The sequence below is a fragment of the Salvelinus namaycush genome, chromosome 34 (assembly GCF_016432855.1).
Source record: "Salvelinus namaycush isolate Seneca chromosome 34, SaNama_1.0, whole genome shotgun sequence".
Lineage (NCBI taxonomy): Eukaryota > Metazoa > Chordata > Actinopteri > Salmoniformes > Salmonidae > Salvelinus > Salvelinus namaycush.
Genome location: NC_052340.1, coordinates 39,039,394 through 39,061,212, shown reverse-complemented (window position 1 = coordinate 39,061,212; position 21,819 = coordinate 39,039,394). Strand labels below are relative to the sequence as shown.

The window sequence follows — 21,819 nt, the reverse complement described above, 5'->3', positions numbered from 1 at the left end:
CATCTCTGCCTCTCTCTCTCTGCGTCTCTCTGTCTCTCTCTCTCTCTCTCTCTCTGCGTCTCTCTCTCTCTGCGTCTCTCTCTCTCTCTGCGTCTCTCTCTCTCTCTCTCTCTCTCTCTCTCTGCGTCTCTCTCTCTGCATCTCTCTCTCTCTCTCTCTGCCTGCCTCTCTCTCTCTCTCTGCCTGCGTCTCTCTCTCTGCCTGCCTCTCTCTCTGCGTCTCTCTGCCTCTCTCTTTCTCTCTCTCTGCCTCTCTCTTTTTCTCTCTCTGCCTGCCTCTCTCTCTCTGCCTGCCTCTCTCTCTCTCTCTCTCTCTCTCTCTGCCTGCCTCTCTCTCTCTCTGCGTCTCTCTCTCTGCGTCTCTCTCTCTGCGTCTCTCTCTGCGTCTCTCTCTCTGCGTCTCTCTCTCTGCGTCTCTCTCTCTGCGTCTCTCTCTCTCTCTCTCTCTGCGTCTCTCTCTCTGCGTCTCTCTCTCTCTCTCTCTCTCTCTCTCTGCCTGCCTCTCTCTCTCTCTCTCTCTGTCTCTCTCTCTGCGTCTCTCTCTCTCTCTCTCTCTCTGCCTGCCTCTCTCTCTCTGCCTGCCTCTCTCTCTCTCTCTCTCTCTCTCTCTGCCTGCCTCTCTCTCTCTCTGCGTCTCTCTCTCTGCGTCTCTCTCTCTGCGTCTCTCTCTCTGCGTCTCTCTCTCTGCGTCTCTCTCTCTCTCTCTCTCTCTCTCTCTCTCTCTCTCTCTCTCTCTCTCTCTCTCTCTCTCTCTGCCTGCCTCTCTCTCTATCTCTCTCTCTCTCTCTGCCTGCCTCTCCCTCTCTCTCTCTCTCTCTCTCTCTCTCTCTGCCTGCCTCTCTCTCTCTCTCTCTCTCTGCCTGCCTCTCTCTCTCTCTCTCTCTCTCTCTCTCTCTCTCTCTCTCTCTCTCTCTCTCTCTCTCTCTCTCTGCTCCTCTCTCTCTCTCTGCTCCTCTCTCTCTCTCTTTCTCTCTCTCTCTTTCTCTCTCTGCCTCTCTCTCTCTCTCTCTCTGCGTCTCCCTCTCTCGCTCTGCCTCTCTCTCTCTCTCTGCCTGCCTCTCTCTCTCTGCCTGCCTCTCTTTCTCTCTGCGTCTCTCTCTGCGTCTCTCTCTCTCTCTCTCTGCCTCTCTCTCTCTCTCTCTCTGCCTGCCTCTCTCTTGTTTCTCTTTCCACCCCCTCTTATTGGTCTCTCATTCATTGTTTCTATTCTCCCTGGAAAATCATTGAAAGAGATGTATCTGTGTAGTGTTGATGCACACACACACAGTCACACAACTCAAGGTTAAAGGTAATTTACCTTTGTGTCTCCATGGCAACCATCTCTTTCATGTGAAAGGGCTTTCTAGAACAGACAGAATAGAGCATCAAACGGACGCCATTTAAGAGTTCAAGAGCTAGCTCAGTACTCACTTCCTGCTTTGAACAGGAAACTGTTTCCTTCAGCCCTGTGAAGTGATTTTCTGAAGGATAAATAAAGGAATATAGAGTGGTCTGTGTGTCTCTCTCTTTCAGGCTGGTATGAGGGCGAGCGACTCCGTGATGGCGAGAGGGGTTGGTTCCTGTCAGAATGTGCTGAACCAATCACGTGCCAGGCCACTATTGAGCGCAACATGCAGAGGATGGACCGTCTCCAAGGGCTGGAAACCAATGTGTGATCTGGAACGGCAGGCTCCACCCACTAATTACACAAGTGACCTGCCTGTTCTCAGACAGACCAATGAGTGAACCTTATGCCGAAGACGGCCTTTGACGTTGAGCGGACCGTCACTGAATACACCCATTTGAAAGTCTTTGGTCAACAGAGCGACGTGTGAGCTCTTTCCACCAGCGACTGAATACACCAATGAGCTGCCTTCAAGCACTATCAACCAATGAGAGAGCTGACTTGACACTAAATTCACCAATAGAATCTCTCCGTGGGTCAACAGACACATGTATGTGTGAGCCTTGCCTGCTGACTGTGTCTATTAGAATGGGGTTTTTGATTGTTACCCATGTAACGTTCTCCGCCTTCTACCGGTCTATATCGTAAGGACATTTGACCTTTTGACCTGTCAACAACACTCTGATTCCTCCCACTGATGGGAGACTGGCCAACCACTGCCCGCGTAACTGTTTATTTTGGGCCCCCGAAGGACATCCCCCTTGGACACACACATGACATGCTGGGGTCAAAGTTTAAAACTGCCACATACAGAGTGGACACCTATAGCAGGACAGCGCATTCAAACTGATGGACACGGATTCATTTGATTAACTATTTCCTTCTGGAAAAACTCCCCAGAAGTTTCCGGGAATGAAACGTACCCTCTCTACTACATAGTAACTAACAATTTAAAGGAACAAAACAACTATGGTGATGATCTGTATATATATATATATATTTGTTTTAATTGTCATGCTTTTTAAAATGCCTGGTTGTCCTGATGTGATGATGAATTGGCTGAGTGTATGGAGCCAACATGGCTCAGTGTCCAGTTCAGTTTCACCTCTGCTCTGTGGTCAGGCTATAGTGTGTGACGAGACTGATGGGGAAGAGGCTCAGATACACAAATGGAACAGTATTTTCCAACTTATCTGTGTGTGCAGCTGGGAGGCCATTTGTAATGTAACTGAATGTGACAAATGTTCCAAAATGGCCAAATAACCCGTTCCTGTGTGGTTAGTAGGAGGCTGTGTGACTGCTGAAGAGGCTGAATGTACAGTAAGGAGCCAAAATGGTGGACTGAACGGTCCAGTTTCCAGACTTCCCTCTGGTTAGAAGGTTACAGTATAGCGAGGCTGAATGTTATGATGGTCTACAAAGGCAAAAAAAACTCCCACCATCATGCCTGCTCCCGATTCCCAAGCCCTGCTCCCGATTCCCAAGCCCTGCTCCCGATTCCCAAGCCCTGCTCCCGATTCCCAAGCCCTGCTCCCGATTCCCAAACCCTGCTCCCGATTCCCAAGCCCTGCTCCCGATTCCCAAGCCCTGCTCCCGATTCACAAGCCCTGCTCCCGATTCCCAAGCCCTGCTCCCGATTCCCAAGCCCTGCTCCCGATTCCCAAGCCCTGCTCCCGATTCACAAGCCCTGCTCCCGATTCACAAGCCCTGCTCCCGATTCCCAAGCCCTGCTCCCGATTCCCAAGCCCTGCTCCCGATTCCCAAACCCTGCTCCCGATTCCCAACCTGTAACCATTTTAGATGCCTAAAACTATTAGACAGGTATTAGCAATATGGGTGTACCTCCACCTTGGTCTCAGCTTTGTTCAACTGACCCATATAGTCCTACGCAGTCCTTTCAGAGGGACACAATGCATAGGGGCTGGAAGTTGATCTGTAATTGGGCACTTTGTCTCTAGCTTAATGTCACTTTACATAAATAGAACCATTTCCGTCCCACAGACCTCCGTCAGTCTGCCACTCGGTGTGATTATGCTCAGTGATGCCCAGTGATGTCAGAGATGGACGTTTTAAAAATACTCTCCTTATGATTTCGGTGACGTGCGGCAGGAGAGAAAATGAAATGGTGTGACGCTCTCTGTTCTAAAACTGGAAAAGCCAGCTGTGGTTGTAACTTGATTGTCCAGCAGGATCTCTTTAAGTGTGTAATGTTGTGTGTAATGTTGTCTCACATCGCTGAAGGAAACAAGTAATGTCCTGGTCAGCTTCCTGTTGAACTACCGTTCATCAAACCAGACCACTACTCTCCATGTGGTCTGACCCAGACAAAAAGCTTTGCACTCAGGGAAAACTGATACCACATGAATTTAACCAATGTTAATCATTCATGTAAATATGTAACTAATAGCAACCTCTGTTTAAACATGTATGTAATCCACGGCTATAGATTTATATTGTAGATGATGAAGCCTTTGGATATTTAATCCACTTTTTTTAGTTTCTTTTGTGTTTTTATACCCCGTTTTCTCCGCAATTTCGTGGTTTCCAATTGGCTCATCGCTGCACCTTCCGTATGGACTCGGGAGAGGGGAAGGTCAAGAGCCGTGCGTCCTCCGAAACCTAACCAGGGTGCACTGCTTCTTGACACAATGCCCACTTAAGCCAGCAGCACCAATGTGTCAAAGGAAACACCGTACACCTGGTGACCGTGTCAGCGTGCACTGCGCCCGGCAAGCCACAGGAGTTGCTAGTGCGTGATGGGTAAAGGACATCCCCACTCGGGAGGCTCTTTTAATCTATACTTAACTAACGCACAAAAAGTCTATTTTGCTCAAATGTGTTTACATCCCTGTTAGGGAGCATTTCTCCTTTGTCAAGGTAATAATGCCATTTTGTGGGGAAAAACTCATTCTGATTGGCTGAGCCCAGCTCCCCGTGAAATCCATAGATTAGGGCCTAATGAATTTATTTCAGTTGACTGATTTCCTGATATGAACTGTAACTACGTCAAATTGTTAATTGTTGTATTTACTCTTGTTCAGTATATATTTCTTTTTAATAAAAGTCCCTTGGCATATTTGCGATCTGTTGTTTTCTTTCAGAATGCTGATGTATCTTTGAAGAATCACTCTGTGAATTTAGGGGACCAGGGAACAGACATCTGTTATGGCTGGGGACCAGGGAACAGACATCTGTTATGGCTGGGGACCAGGGAACAGACATCTGTTATGGCTGGGGACCAGGGAACAGACATCTGTTATGGCTGGGGACCAGGGAACAGACATCTGTTATGGCTGGGGACCAGGGAACAGACATCTGTTATGGCTGGGGGACCAGGGAACAGACATCTGTTATGGCTGGGGACCAGGGAACAGACATCTGTTATGGCTGGGGACCAGGGAACAGACATCTGTTATGGCTGGAGACCAGGGAACAGACATCTGTTATGGCTGGAGACCAGGGAACAGACATCTGTTATGGCTGGAGACCAGGGAACAGACATCTGTTATGGCTGGAGGACCGGGGAACAGACATCTGTTATGGCTGGAGGACCAGGGAACAGACATCTGTTATAGCTGGGGACCAGGGAACAGACATCTGTTATAGCTGGAGGACCAGGGAACAGACATCTGTTATAGCTGGAGGACCAGGGAACAGACATCTGTTATGGCTGGAGACCAGGGAACAGACATCTGTTATGGCTGGGGGACCAGGGAACAGACATCTGTTATGGCTGGAGGACCAGGGAACAGACATCTGTTATGGCTGGGGACCAGGGAACAGACATCTGTTATGGCTGGGGACCAGGGAACAGACATCTGTTATGGCTGGAGACCAGGGAACAGACATCTGTTATGGCTGGGGGACCAGGGAACAGACATCTGTTATGGCTGGAGGACCAGGGAACAGACATCTGTTATGGCTGGGGGACCAGGGAACAGACATCTGTTATGGCTGGAGGACCAGGGAACAGACATCTGTTATGGCTGGGGACCAGGGAACAGACATCTGTTATGGCTGGGGACCAGGGAACAGACATCTGTTATGGCTGGAGGACCAGGGAACAGACATCTGTTATGGCTGGAGGACCGGGGAACAGACATCTGTTATGGCTGGAGGACCAGGGAACAGACATCTGTTATGGCTGGGGGACCAGTGGACAGTCCGAGAAGAGAGAATGTATAGGTTTTAATTTAAGCGAAGCTGTTTTGAAGGTGGATGCATAATTCTCACAGTGCTCCAGATCTAACAGCACAAATGGATTCTATTAAAGACAGGCTCTAAGACAGGCTTATTTAGTAAGTATTGTTTAAATCTTCCTCTTTGCTCTGGATGTGTCAATGTGTAGTTCATACATTCATTATCTGAGCAGAAATACTGTTTTACCTCATTTAGCCACGAAATCCATCATTTTAAAGTGACATTTCTGGAAGATGTGTCATTTTCCCCCATGTGAGCTAGCCCCCTAGCAATTTGATTTCCAGACAATGACATTCAGCCTCTGGCCATTTGAGTGACAGCTAGCAAGAATCGCCCACCGAGCGAGGACGTGATGACGTGGTGCACATATCTGCACACATGTGATGTAGTACGCAATTTTTGGAGGACCACTTTTGGCTCACGGGCACTGCTTTCAGAACTACTGGCTAAAAAAAGTATAAAAAAGTACCGGAGAATCTCTTTAATGTAGGATTTGATCTGTTTATGTACCAACTGTTTCTTAGTTAGAAAACACAGATGTGCATTTATCACGGCTTTGTGATAGGAGCCAATTTCGGAAAGTTCTAGATCGTGGAATATATCTGTTTAACAGCCAGAAACGTATCATCTTTCACTTCGAGTCAGGATCCAATCTGATCGCCCCCTTTTTTTGGGGGGGGGGGGGCTGTGAACCTCAAAGGCAATGTTTTCTTCGTTCATAGAGATCACGTTTTCAAGGTAAACACTCCAGATATCTCCTCAATTAGAAATGACCTTTCAAAAGTATTACCTTTATAAACACTATAATGTGACTCTAGTGTAGATCGGGAATGAATTTAGGCCTTAAATCTCTACAATTTCACCACACACTGCAATAAGTTTAAGCAACGGAAAGTGAACCGTTAGTCAGCCAAGTAGTCTATTTGACAACACGTGAGAACATATTCAAGCAATGTCAACAAAACAGCATTCAATACAATTAACTGTTATATAACATATTGTTGCTAATAAATGCATTCATCTGCTGCTCAGTCTTTTCCAGTTGGCTTATAGAATAATACTAAAACGTTTGGGGACATCGTCCAGACCAGTCCTTGATTTCTTCACACACCATCCTGTCCATACATGGGTGGATTCCAATGGAAACGTGTCAATGTGTATAAACCATAGAGATGAAAATTAAATTGGTTTGCCTAGTTTGTAAATGGCATTAAGCTACATCACCGCCATCTAGTGGCCATAATAAATGAATGACACACAATATTTGGTTTAAGACACCAATTTTCAATTTTTTTCAAACATAAAAAGATCGACTTTGAAATGGAGATAGACACCAAAGCTGAGACTTCTTTCCATCTGTGGCCTGAGCTCTTCTCTAGGTTGAGAAGTGATGCACCAGTTATAGTACTCGTTATGTCCTCTAGGGGCAGTGTTCCCCCAACTACTGTTAGCCGCGTTAGATTTGGGCCTCTCCTTGGGTGGTGATGAGGTCTGTGATGGCTGTGATGACAGCACGGTCTTTGGATTGGCGGATGCTCCAGTCTAAAGGGGCGGGGCTTCTGATCTTCTCTAATAGAGAGTCCAACTCCTTCTTCAGATTCTACAGGCAGAGGTGGAGAAGGAACACGGTCAGGTGTGTGTGTGTTCGTACCTTGACGAGGTGAGCGATGCGTGCAGGGGACTGGAAGACGTCCACAGCGATGGTCTCCTGGTCCTGATCCATGTGGAGGGTGATGTCACCTCCAAAGAACAGCCCGGAGAACGGAGACACCTCCGAAACAGACAGGGACACAGTATTAACGCACACACACTTACAGGAAAATCCCATTTAAATCATTCAGAAACAACCAGTGAAGACTATTTATTTAACTAGGCAAGTCAGTTAAGAACAAATTCTTATTTTCAATGACGGCCTAGGAACAGTGGGTTAACTGCCTTGTTCAGGGGCAGAACGACAGATTTTTACCTTGTCAGCTCGGGGATTCGATCTAGCAACGTTTCGGTTACTGGGCCAACGCTCTAACCGCTAGGCTACCTGCCGCCCCTCTAACCGCTAGGCTCCCTGCCGCCCCTCTAACCGCTAGGCTCCCTGCCGCCCCTCTAACCGCTAGGCTCCCTGCCGCCCCTCTAACCGCTAGGCTCCCTGCCGCCCCTCTAACCGCTAGGCTCCCTGCCGCCCCTCTATCCACTAGGCTCCCTGCCGCCCCTCTAACCGCTAGGCTCCCTGCCGCCCCTCTAACCACTAGGCTCCCTGCCCCTAACCACTAGGCTACCTGCCACCCCTCTAACCGCTAGGCTCCCTGCCGCCCCTCTAACCGCTAGGCTACCTGCCGCCCCTCTAACCGCTAGGCTCCCTGCCGCCCCTCTAACCGCTAGGCTCCCTGCCGCCCCTCTAACCGCTAGGCTCCCTCCCGCCCCTCTAACCGCCAGGCTCCCTGCCGCCCCTCTAACCGCTAGGCTCCCTGCCGCCCTCTAACCGCTAGGCTCCCTGCCGCCCCTCTAACCGCTAGGCTCCCTGCCGCCCCTCTAACCGCTAGGCTCCCTGCCGCCCCTCTAACCGCTAGGCTCCCTGCCGCCCCTCTAACCACTAGGCTCCCTGCCCCTAACCACTAGGCTACCTGCCACCCCTCTAACCGCTAGGCTCCCTGCCGCCCCTCTAACCGCTAGGCTACCTGCCGCCCCTCTAACCGCTAGGCTCCCTGCCGCCCCTCTAACCGCTAGGCTCCCTGCCGCCCCTCTAACCGCTAGGCTCCCTGCCGCCCCTCTAACCGCTAGGCTCCCTGCCGCCCCTCTAACCGCTAGGCTCCCTGCCGCCCCTCTAACCTCTAGGCTCCCTGCCGCCCCTCTAACCGCTAGGCTCCCTGCCGCCCCTCTAACCACTAGGCTCCCTGCCCCTAACCACTAGGCTACCTGCCACCCCTCTAACCGCTAGGCTCCCTGCCGCCCCTCTAACCGCTAGGCTACCTGCCGCCCCTCTAACCGCTAGGCTCCCTGCCGCCCCTCTAACCGCTAGGCTCCCTGCCGCCCCTCTAACCGCTAGGCTCCCTGCCGCCCCTCTAACCGCTAGGCTCCCTGCCGCCCCTCTAACCGCTAGGCTCCCTGCCGCCCCTCTAACCTCTAGGCTCCCTGCCGCCCCTCTAACCGCTAGGCTCCCTGCCGCCCCTCTAACCGCTAGGCTCCCTGCCGCCCCTCTAACCACTAGGCTCCCTGCCGCCCCTCTAACCGCTAGGCTCCCTGCCGCCCCTCTAACCACTAGGCTCCCTGCCACCCCTCTAACCGCTAGGCTCCCTGCCGCCCCTCTAACCACTAGGCTCCCTGCCCCTAACCACTAGGCTACCTGCCACCCCTCTAACCGCTAGGCTCCCTGCCGCCCCTCTAACCGCTAGGCTACCTGCCGCCCCTCTAACCGCTAGGCTCCCTGCCGCCCCTCTAACCACTAGGCTACCTGCCGCCCCTCTAACCACTAGGCTACCTGCCGCCCCTCTAACCACTAGGCTACCTGCCGCCCCTCTAACCACTAGGCTACCTGCCGCCCCTCTAACCACTAGGCTACCTGCCGCCCCTCTAACCGCTAGGCTCCCTGCCCCCCCTCTAACCGCTAGGCTCCCTGCCCCCCCTCTAACCACTAGGCTCCCTGCCCCCCCTCTAACCGCTAGGCTCCCTGCCGCCCCTCTAACCGCTAGGCTACCTGCCGCCCCTCTAACCGCTAGGCTCCCTGCCGCCCCTCTAACCGCTAGGCTCCCTGCCGCCCCTCTAACCTCTAGGCTCCCTGCCGCCCCTCTAACCGCTAGGCTCCCTGCCGCCCCTCTAACCGCTAGGCTCCCTGCCGCCCCTCTAACCGCTAGGCTCCCTGCCGCCCCTCTAACCGCTAGGCTCCCTGCCGCCCCTCTAACCGCTAGGCTCCCTGCCGCCCCTCTAACCGCTAGGCTCCCTGCCGCCCCTCTAACCTCTAGGCTCCCTGCCGCCCCTCTAACCGCTAGGCTCCCTGCCGCCCCTCTAACCGCTAGGCTCCCTGCCGCCCCTCTAACCGCTAGGCTCCCTGCCGCCCCTCTAACCGCTAGGCTACCTGCCGCCCCTGTGAAACTGGTGAAATGCTTACTGACGAGCTCTTCCCAACAATGCAGAGAGAAGGAAACAAAAATAAATACTAGAAAAATGAGGAATACATTCGGAAACTATTCAGACCCCTTCACTTCTTCCACATTGTGTTACGTTACAGCCTTATTCTAAAATGTATTACATTGTTTTTTCCACTCATCAATCTACACACAAAACCCTATAATGACAAAACAAAAACAGGTTTTTAGATTTTTCAACTGAAATATCACATATTCATATTCAGTATTCAGACCCTTTACTCAGTACTTTGTTGAAGCACCTTTGGCAGCGAGTACAGCCTCGAGTCTTCTTGAGTCTGACGCTACAAGCTTGGCACACCTGTATTTGTTGCTCCCATTCTTCTCTGCAGATCCTCTCAAGCTCTGTCAGGTTGGATGGGGAGCGTTGCTGCACAGCTATTTTCAGGTCTTTCCAGAAATGTTTGATCGGGTTCAAGTCCGGGTTCTGGCTTCGTCCCAAAGCCACTCCTACGCTGTCTTGGCTGTGTGCTTAGAGTCATTGTCCTGCTGGAAAGTCAACCCTTCGCCCCAGTCTGAGGTCCTGAGAGCTCTAGAAAAGGTTTTCATCAAGGATCTCTGTGTACTTTGCTCCGCTCACCTTTCCCTCGATCCTGGCTAGTCTCCCAGTCCCTGCTGCTGAAAAACATCCCCACAGCATGATGCTGTCACCACCATGCTTCACCGTAGGGGTGGTGCCAGGTTTCCTCCAGACGTTACGCTTGGCATTCAGGCTAAAGAGTTCAATCTTGGCTTCATCAGACCAGAGAATCTTGTTTTTCATGGTTTGAGAGTCCTTTAGGTGTCTTTTGGCAAAGTCCAAGAGGGCTCTCATGTGCCTTTTACTGAGGAGTGGATTCCGTCTGGCCACTCTAGTATAAAGGCCTGATTGGTGGAGTGCTGCAGAGATGGTTGTCCTTCTGGAAGGTTCTCCCGACATTATACGCTCTACGTGCTTCAGCACTCTGTGATCCTGTTCTGTGTGACCCAGCACTTCTCGGCTGAGCCATTGTTGAAATTCACACACAGGAAGATGTGGAGACGGACAGGAACACATCATTAACACACACACACTCCCTCTCTTCCTCCAAGCTCCCCGTCTCTCCATGTCCTCCCACACTCACTCCCTTAGCGTTGTGAATGAGTCCATTCTATCCTCTTTTCTCCTTGCAAACGTTGAACACACAGCTAGAGGCTCAGGTCAAAAGGGCTTGAGTAGACTGGGGCCTGTGAACAGAAGGTGGTCCGATGTGGCTCAGTCGGTAGATCATGGCGATGGCAATGCCAAGTGGTTGTGGGTTGGAGTCCCGCTGGGGCCAACACTACATAAAATGTCTTGATTAAAGTTGGGATTCAGAGCAACACTTCTATGCTAACAGAGCACGAGAGACAGAGGGCGCGCGAGAGACAGAGGGCGCGCGAGAGACAGAGGGCGCGCGAGAGACAGAGGGCGCGCGAGAGACAGAGGGCGCGCGAGAGACAGAGGGCGCGCGAGAGACAGAGGGCGCGCGAGAGACAGAGGGCGCGCGAGAGACAGAGGGCGCTAGAGAGACAGAGGGCGCTAGAGAGAGGTAGAGAGGAGGGATCAGTTGCCCATCTCTGCTCTAGCTGATAACAGTCAGGGCAGCAGGGTAGAAGAGGACAGAGAGAGAGAAACATAAAGGTTGGTATTGACGATTCCTCTTCCCTGGTAACTGTGTCTGGGAGCTTTGATCTGCCAGGGGCTTTGAGAGGGAGTTGAAAGCCACTGGGTTTAATCAAATATTCATCATGTCGTAAAATGGCACCAGAGTTAACCTTTAACCCCGTCTTCTTATTGGTTGATGGATTTGATGCAGCAGTGCTGTGTGTATGCTGTAATGTCTACTCTGAGGTCATAGATGAGACAACTTGTTTGTTTTAAAAATAAAAAAAATTAATTGAACCTTTATTTAACAAGTCCGTTAAGAACAAATTCTTATTTACAATGACGGCCTACAAACCCCGGCCGACGTTGGGCCAATTGTGCGCCGCCCTGTGAGTTAAACTGGTTCTCCTCATCGTTCACTGTCTTGAAGTGGATACACACCTTCCCATCATTGTTAGTAAAAACCATCACCCTGGAAAGGTGGGAGAGGGGTGTGTATTAGTGTGTGTGTGTGTTCTGTACAGGATGATATGAAAGGGGTTTGTATTGGGACACAGGGGTGTGTACACAGTGTACAAAACATTAGGAACAGTTATTTCCATGACATAGCTTTCACCTGGTCAGTCTATGATCCCTTATTGATGTCACTTGTTAAATCCACTTCAATCAGTGTAGATGAAGGAGTGAAGACACGTTAAAGTAAGACTTTTTGAAAGCCTTGAAACATGTGTTGTGTGCCATTCAGAGGGTGAATAGGCAAGACAAAAGCACAGGGTATGATAGCAGGTGCCAGGCGCACCGGTTTGAGTGTGTAAAGAACTGCAACGCTGCTGGGGTTTATCACGCTCAACAGTTTCCTGTGTGTATCAAGAATGGTCCACCACCCAAAGGACATCCAGCCAACTTGACACAACTGTGGGAAGCAGCAGAGTCAACATGGGGCCAGCATCCTTGTAGAACCCTTTTGACACCTTGTAGACTCCCTGCCCCGATGAATTGAGCCTGTTCTTAGGGCACAATGAAGGTTTTCCTCATGTTTTGTCCACTCAGTGTGTGTGAAGTTTTAGTGCTAATGTTTGAAAAACAGAGTTGTATTATCAGTGCACTGTCTCAGGGCATCAAAGATCGTAGGTCTATTTTGCTGCCGTCTGCTAAGTGATATGATGAGTTATTGATGCATCTGTCTGGCTGGCTGAGTTTAGGACTTATGGTCTGTCATCTATCGTGGGCTAGGGGAGCTTCTCAGGTATAAATCAATAGGAAGTTGACAAAGAGTACATTTTCAGGTCTGAGTGAATTTCACTTCCTCTGCAGAATCTGTGGTATCCTTTTGTCACTGCCAGTGTCTGTACTGTCCCTGTGAGTGCTATATAAGGAGTGCTACTGTGGGTTCGTGTTGTCTCAAGGTCTCTATCACTGCCTTGATCAGCTTCTCATTCTCGGAGAGAGGGAGGGAGAGAGAGAGAGGGAAAGAGAGAGAGAAAGAGTGTGTAAAACACAGGAAGAGAGACAGACAGAGAGAGACAGACACATGGATACAGAGAGACAGACACAGGAAAAGAGAGAGAGACAGAGAGAGACAGACACATGGATACAGAGAGACAGACACAGGAAAAGAGAGAGAGACAGACACAGGAAGAGAGAGGAGCGAGAGAGAGACTAGCAAATTGTAGAAAAAGACAAATCAGTTCACCTGAGTTGAAGTTAGACAGGGTCTTTGTGGTTCTTGGTGCTGAGGAAGCCAGCCCCCAGCAGGTGCTCAGCAAACTGACCCTTCATGTTGTGCAGCATCTACAGACAGATGTAAAGAAAGACTGACAGGTCACAGGTTATCTGTCGGAAAGATATCAGTTTGTCCCTGTGGATGGTTTGTCCTCTGACAAATCAACTGTAAATTTCGGTGTTCCTCAAGGTTCCGTTTGGGACCACTATTGTTTTCACTATATATTTTACCTCTTGGGGATGTCATTCGAAAACATAATGTTAACTTTCACTGCTATGCGGATGACACACAGCTGTACATTTCAATGAAACATGGTGAAGCCCCAAAATTGCCCTCGCTAGAAGCCTGTGTTTCAGACATAAGGAAGTGGATGGCTGCAAACGTTCTACTTTTAAACTTGGACAAAACAGAGATGCTTGTTCTAGGTCCCAAGAAACCAAAGAGATCTTCTGTTGGATCTGACAATTAATCTTGATGGTTGTACAGTCGTCTCAAATAAAACTGTGAAGGACCTCGGCGTTACTCTGGACCCTGATCTCTCTTTTGACGAACATATCAAGACTGTTTCAAGGACAGATTTTTTCCATCTAAGTAACATTGCAAAAATCTGAAATGTTCTGTCCAAAAATGATGCAGAAAAATGTATCCATGCTTTTGTTACTTCTAGGTTAGACTACTGCAATGCTCTACTTTCCGGCTACCCGGATAAAGCACTAAATAAACTTCAGTTAGTGCTAAACACGGCTGCTAGAATCCTGACTAGAACCCCAAAAATGTATCCTGTTAAGGCAAGGGCTGATTTCAAGGTTGTACTGCTAACCTACAAAGCATTACATGGGCTTGCTCCTACCTATCTTTCTGATTTGGTCCTGCCGTACATACCTACACGTATGCTACGGTCACAAGACGCAGGCCTCCTAATTGTCCCTAGAATGTCTAAGCAAACAGCTGGAGGCAGGGCTTTCTCCTATAGAGCATTTTTATGGAATGGTCTGCCTACCCATGTGAGAGACGCAGACTCGGTCTCAACCTTTAAGTCTTTACTGAAGACTTATCTCTTCAGTAGGTCATATGATTGAGTGTAGTCTGGCCCAGGAGTGTGAAGGTGAACGGAAAGATACTGGAGCAACGAACCGCCCTTGCTGTCTCTGCCTGGCCAGCTCCCCTCTCTCCACTGGGATTCTCTGCCTCTAACCATATTACAGGGGCTGAGTCACTGGCTTACTGGTGCTCTCCCATGCCGTCCCTAGGAGGGGTGCTTCACTTGAGCGGGTTGAGTCACTGACGTGGTCTTCCTGTCTGGGTTGGCGCCCCCCCCCCCCCCCCCCCCCCTTGGGTTGTGACGTGGCGGAGATCTTTGTGGGCTATACTCGGCCTTATCTCAGGATTGTAAGTTGGTGGTTGAAGATATCCCTCTAGTGCTGTGGGGGCTGTACTTTGGCAAAGTGGGTGGGGTTATATCCTGCATGTTTGGCCCTGTCCAGGGGTATCATCAGATGGGGCCACAGTGTCTCCTGACCCCTCCTGTCTCAGCCTCCAGTATTTATGCTGCAGTAGTTTATGTGTCGGGGGGGCTAGGGTCAGTCTGTTATATCTGGAGTATTTCTCCTGTCTTATCCGGTGTCTTGTGTGAATTTAAGTATCCTCTCTCTAATTCTCTCTCTCTTTCTTTCTCTCTCTCGGAGGACCTGAGCCCTAGGACCATGCCTCAGGACAACCTGGCATGATGACTCCTTGCTGTCCCCAGTCCACCTGGCCGTGCTGCTGCTCCAGTTTCAACTGTTCTGCCTGCGGCTATGGAACCCTGACCTGTTCACTGGACGTGCTACCTGTCCCAGACCTGCTGTTTTCAACTCTCTAGACATAGCAGGAGCGGTAGAGATACTCTCAATGATCGGCTATGAAAAGCCAACCGACATTTACTCCTGAGGTGCTGACTTGCTGCACCCTCGACAACTACTGTGATTATTATTATTTGACCATGCTGGTCATTTATGAACATTTGAACATCTTGGCCATGTTCTGTTATAATCTCTACCCGGCACAGCCAGAAGAGGACTGGCCACCCCTCATAGCCTGGTTCCTCTCTAGGTTTCTTCCTAAGTTCTGGCCTTTCTAGGGAGTTTTTCCTAGCCACCGTGCTTCTACACCAGCATTGCTTGCTGTTTGGGGTTTTAGTCTGGGTTTCTGTACAGCACTTTGAGATATCAGCTGATGTAAGAAGGGCTATATAAATACATTTGATTTGATCGTCCCAGCAAAACTCTCGTTCAAACTTGTAGCTATGTCGCTTAGCTTCCTCCCAGCCTTGATGAATAACACACAGTCAAGTTAGCAACCCTTTAAAAAGAATGAACCATTGATATTCCATTGGGGAGAGATGAGAGAGACCTCTAATGATGTAGAAAACAAGGGAAAATAAGATCTTACTGTGAAGGCTAGATGATGGTGAGGTGGTCACTCTTTGAGCCTCTGGACAGATTTCTCCTCCTCAAGTCTGCTATATTCTACTCACTCACACAGACAGATGTTAACGCCTTACCATTGGTATGAAGAAGAGGTCCTTGAAGCTGAGAGAGGCAGCGATAGTGAGGACAGGGTCCAGACAGCCCAGGAGAGCTCCAGACAGCTTCCTGATGTGAGGCTCTACAGGCAGCCTGGCCAGGTGCCACCCTAACGGGGTCAGAGCCTCTGAGCGGTCCAGGGCGTTGAGGACCATCACGTGTATGATGGCCAGAGTGACAGCATCCTCTGTGGGAGGGGTCCAGAGCTTTCCTCAGGAACTCTGCTGTTTGAGCCAGCTTGAGGATCAAGAAGGAGTGGGGAGAGAGAGAATTAGGCATAAAACAACATTAAAAACAACTTAGGAAAAAGTCAACAGCTTGACTTGATCAGAAACAAATTGGAAAGAGACCTGTGTAAACGTTAGACCCAACAGGGAATCCAGCTTTACACAGAGAGCAGTGAGTCAACTCTTCACTACAAGAGATACTACAGTCTGCCTGGCTTGATCAGCAAGGATGTACTGCTGTACTATGTCACCGTGTCACCGTGTCACCGTGTCCAGTTGATCCAGTACAGTAATGTTTGTGTGTTTGTTTGTGTTTTTGTGTGTGTGTTTGTGTGTTTGTGTGTCTGTGTGTGTGTGTGTGTGTGTTTGTGTTTGTGTGTGCGTGTGAGAGAGAGAGCTGGACGATATAGACAAACATCCATATGGTGATGAATTGCATGACTTGACGCGATAGCGGTAAGTTTATATCATTGATGTGCACCAGTTTGTATGATCCTTCAAACTACTACGACCAGTTTGATGGTTGTCCCATTAGGAATCACCCAGATTAGCAAACTAATTTCTCTTGTATAGGCTACTTATCCTAATGAACGATTACAGAAAAATGCTAAGATAATGGATCGGTATGGTCGGTGTCGATAATGTAAGTTTGTCATCCCAGCTCTAGTGTGTGTCTGCTGAGGTCAGCTTGTTGACAGCCATTCTCCCTCTAATAGGTGTGATTGTTGTATGAGACACCTCTCAGCTGCCAACACACTGATTAACACACATTATCCCATTAGAGGAATGTTAGACCAGCCATTACAACACTGTCTTCATGTTCTCTAACACCAGGATGGAATGGGAGACCAGTCATTACATCTCTGTCGTTATGTTCTCTAACACCAGGATGGAATGGGAGACCAGCCATTACAACACTGTCTTCATGTTCTCTAACACCAGGATGGAATGGGAGACCAGCCATTACAACACTGTCTTCATGTTCTCTAACACCAGGATGGAATGGGAGACCAGCCATTACATCTCTGTCGTTATGTTCTCTAACACCAGGATGGAATGGGAGACCAGCCATTACAACACTGTCTTCATGTTCTCTAACACCAGGATGGAATGGGAGACCAGCCATTACATCTCTGTCGTTATGTTCTCTAACACCAGGATGGAATGGGAGACCAGCCATTACAACACTGTCTTCATGTTCTCTAACACCAGGATGGAATGGGAGACCAGCCATTACAACACTGTCTTTATGTTCTCTAACACCAGGATGGAATGGGAGACCAGCCATTACAACACTGTCTTCATGTTCTCTAACACCAGGATGGAATGGGAGACCAGCCATTACAACACTGTCTTTATGTTCTCTAACACCAGGATGGAATGGGAGACCAGCCATTATAACACTGTCTTCATGTTCTCTAACACCAGGATGGAATGGGAGACCAGCCATTACAACACTGTCTTCATGTTCTCTAACACCAGGATGGAATGGGAGACCAGCCATTACAACACTGTCTTCATGTTCTCTAACACCAGGATGGAATGGGAGACCAGCCATTACAACACTGTCTTCATGTTCTCTAACACCAGGATGGAATGGGAGACCAGCCATTACAACACTGTCTTCATGTTCTCTAACACCAGGATGGAATGGGAGACCAGCCATTACAACACTGTCTTCATGTTCTCTAACACCAGGATGGAATGGGAGACCAGCCATTATAACACTGTCTTCATGTTCTCTAACACCAGGATGGAATGGGAGACCAGCCATTACAACACTGTCTTTATGTTCTCTAACACCAGGATGGAATGGGAGACCAGCCATTACAACACTGTCTTCATGTTCTCTAACACCAGGATGGAATGGGAGACCAGCCATTACAACACTGTCTTCATGTTCTCTAACACCAGGATGGAATGGGAGACCAGCCATTACAACACTGTCTTCATGTTCTCTAACACCAGGATGGAATGGGAGACCAGCCATTACATCTCTGTCGTTATGTTCTCTAACACCAGGATGGAATGGGAGACCAGCCATTACAACACTGTCTTTATGTTCTCTAACACCAGGATGGAATGGGAGACCAGCCATTATAACACTGTCTTCATGTTCTCTAACACCAGGATGGAATGGGAGACCAGCCATTATAACACTGTCTTCATGTTCTCTAACACCAGGATGGAATGGGAGACCAGCCATTACAACACTGTCTTCATGTTCTCTAACACCAGGATGGAATGGGAGACCAGCCATTATAACACTGTCTTCATGTTCTCTAACACCAGGATGGAATGGGAGACCAGCCATTATAACACTGTCTTCATGTTCTCTAACACCAGGATGGAATGGGAGACCAGCCATTATAACACTGTCTTCATGTTCTCTAACACCAGGATGGAATGGGAGACCAGCCATTACAACACTGTCTTTATGTTCTCTAACACCAGGATGGAATGGGAGACCAGCCATTATAACACTGTCTTCATGTTCTCTAACACCAGGATGGAATGGGAGACCAGCCATTACAACACTGTCTTCATGTTCTCTAACACCAGGATGGAATGGGAGACCAGCCATTACAACACTGTCTTCATGTTCTCTAACACCAGGATGGAATGGGAGACCAGCCATTATAACACTGTCTTCATGTTCTCTAACACCAGGATGGAATGGGAGACCAGCCATTACAACACTGTCTTCATGTTCTCTAACACCAGGATGGAATGGGAGACCAGCCATTATAACACTGTCTTCATGTTCTCTAACACCAGGATGGAATGGGAGACCAGCCATTACAACACTGTCTTCATGTTCTCTAACACCAGGATGGAATGGGAGACCAGCCATTATAACACTGTCTTCATGTTCTCTAACACCAGGATGGAATGGGAGACCAGCCATTACAACACTGTCTTCATGTTCTCTAACACCAGGATGGAATGGGAGACCAGCCATTACATCTCTGTCGTTATGTTCTCTAACACCAGGATGGAATGGGAGACCAGCCATTACAACACTGTCTTCATGTTCTCTAACACCAGGATGAATAGTGACCGCAACCACTTTGAAAGGAAATAAAAAAATAAAAAAAACTCCACACACATTTTGTGCCCTTCTCTAACTCTGTGAAACAAACGTAGAAATAAATATGGCACTTTGAAAGGTTTGGTGTCTAAACGTATCCAGCTGGTTGGAGAGAGAGAGCCGTAGTGAGGTCAGAGAAGTTTGTTTCCTCTGTTCACGGTCGGGTCTTTATGATTAGCAGGCTGTCGCCGTGGTTAGGGATGTACATTTTAAAATGTTTGGACTGTTTGAGCACTCGCATGATTTTCTTGGAGTATTCAAATTAAACAATATATATATATATTATTAGAACCAATGGCCTGCACTGGAAATAAATATGTTTGAATATGCATTTATCTACAGTATATGTTGTCAACAGCGCACAACAATGCCTAATTTATCATCACCGTTACAGATAACAAATCAGAATTGCTAAATTGCCCCATATACTGTATACTCTATCAAACAACAAAGGTTCACACACACACACACACACACACACACCCTAATAGAGTGGAAGGGGGGAGGCACAAGGCTGATACAGAAACAAAAGGACACATACACACCTGGTCTCAGTGATATTGGTACGTACACACCTGGTCTCAGTGATATTGGTACGTACACACCTGGACTCAGTGATATTGGTACGTACACACCTGGTCTCAGTGATATTGGTACGTACACACCTGGTCTCAGTGATATTGGTACGTACACACCTGGTCTCAGTGATATTGGTACGTACACACCTGGTCTCAGTGATATTGGTACGTACACACCTGGTCTCAGTGATATTGGTACGTACACACCTGGTCTCAGTGATATTGGTACGTACACACCTGGTCTCAGTGATATTGGTACGTACACACCTGGTCTCAGTGATATTGGTACGTACACACCTGGTCTCAGTGATATTGGTACGTACACACCTGGTCTCAGTGATATTGGTACGTACACACCTGGTCTCAGTGATATTGGTACGTACACACCTGGTCTCAGTGATATTGGTACGTACACACCTGGTCTCAGTGATATTGGTACGTACACACCTGGTCTCAGTGATATTGGTACGTACACACCTGGTCTCAGTGATATTGGTACGTACACACCTGGTCTCAGTGATATTGGTACGTACACACCTGGTCTCAGTGATATTGGTACGTACACACCTGGTCTCAGTGATATTGGTACGTACACACCTGGTCTCAGTGATATTGGTACGTACACACCTGGTCTCAGTGATATTGGTACGTACACACCTGGTCTGAGGGATATTGGTACGTACACACCTGGTCTCAGTGACATTGGTACAGACACACCTGGTCTCAGTGATATTCGTACGTACACACCTGGTCTGAGGGATATTGGTACGTACACACCTGGTCTGAGTGATATTGGTACGTACACACCTGGTCTGAGTGATATTGGTACGTACACACCTGGTCTCAGTGATACTGGTAAAGACATACCTGGTCTCAGTGATATTCGTACGTACACACCTGGTCTGATGGATATTGGTACGTACACACCTGGTCTCAGTGATATTGGTACGTACACACCTGGTCTCAGTGATATTGGTACAGACACACCTGGTGTCAGTGACACTGGTACATACACATCTGGTCTCAGTGATATTGGTACATACACACCTGGTCTCAGTGATATTGGTACATACACACCTTGTCTCAGTGATATTGGTACATACACACCTGGTCTGAGGGATATTGGTACATACACACCTGGTCTCAGTGATATTGGTACATACACACCTGGTCTCAGTGATATTGGTCCAGGCACACCTGGTGTCAGTGATATTGGTACATACACACCTGGTCTGAGGGATATTGGTACATACACACCTGGTGTCGGTGATATTGGTCCAGACACACCTGGTCTGATGGATATTGGTACATACACACCTGGTCTCAGTGATATTGGTACAGACACACCTGGTCTGAGGGATATTGGTACATACACACCTGGTCTCAGTGATATTGGTACATACACACCTGGTCTGAGGGATATTGGTACATACATACCTGGTCTGAGGGATATTGGTACATACACACCTGGTCTGAGGGATATTGGTACATACACAGCTGGTCTGAGGGATATTGGTACATACAGACCTGGTCTGAGGGATATTGGTACATACACACCTGGTCTGAGGGATATTGGTACATACACACCTGGTGTCAGTGATATTGGTGGCAATGACCATCTTCCTGACTCCTGGAGGGGCCTTTTGAACACCTGAAGAGGGAGACCAGTCAGAACAGACAGCATCACTCCCTGAGTTAAACATGTTCTGTTCTGGGTGAAAGGACGGTTTCTGAGACCATGCTCACCGAGATCTGGGGGACAGTAGGCATCAGGAAGTGCAGAGGAATCATCGCCAACCCATCTGAAACACAAGGTCAGACAACGTTCAGACACACTGTGTGTGTGTGTGTGTGTGTGTGTGTGTGTGTGTGTGTGTGTGTGTGTGTGTGTGTGTGTGTGTGTGTGTGTGTGTGTGTGTGTGTTTTTAACATCTGCTGGGCCATGAGGAGGTCATTGAGGCCACTGATATTGCCCCAACCTGGCAGGAACACAAGGATGTCTCCTTCCTGGAACACAAGGACAGACAACACACACATCAACACACACTCAGGCAACACACATATAAACACACACTCAGGCAACACACACATCAACACACACTCAGGCAAACACACACATCAACACACACTCAGGCAACACACATATAAACACACACTCAGGCAACACACACATCAACACACACTCAGGCAAACACACACATAAACACACATTCAGGCAACATACATATAAACACACACTCAGGCAACACACACATCAACACACACTCAGGCAAACACACACATAAACACACATTCAGGCAACACACACATC

At 48.7% G+C, this 21,819-nt stretch overlaps 1 protein-coding gene and 1 pseudogene across 1 annotated transcript in view; one reads left to right on the top strand and one right to left on the bottom strand.

Annotated features, from left to right (window-relative positions):
* Positions 1 to 4,462, top strand: part of LOC120028943 (rho guanine nucleotide exchange factor 26-like) — a 70,942-nt gene extending 66,480 nt beyond the window's left edge. The window contains exon 11 of the mRNA XM_038974217.1: positions 1,512 to 4,462. Within this exon, the coding sequence (XP_038830145.1) occupies positions 1,512 to 1,654 (143 nt within the window). The 3' untranslated portion in view covers positions 1,655 to 4,462. The remainder of the gene's footprint in view (positions 1 to 1,511) is intronic.
* Positions 4,463 to 7,039: 2,577 nt separating this feature from the next.
* Positions 7,040 to 21,819, bottom strand: part of LOC120028524 — a 44,635-nt pseudogene continuing 29,855 nt past the window's right edge.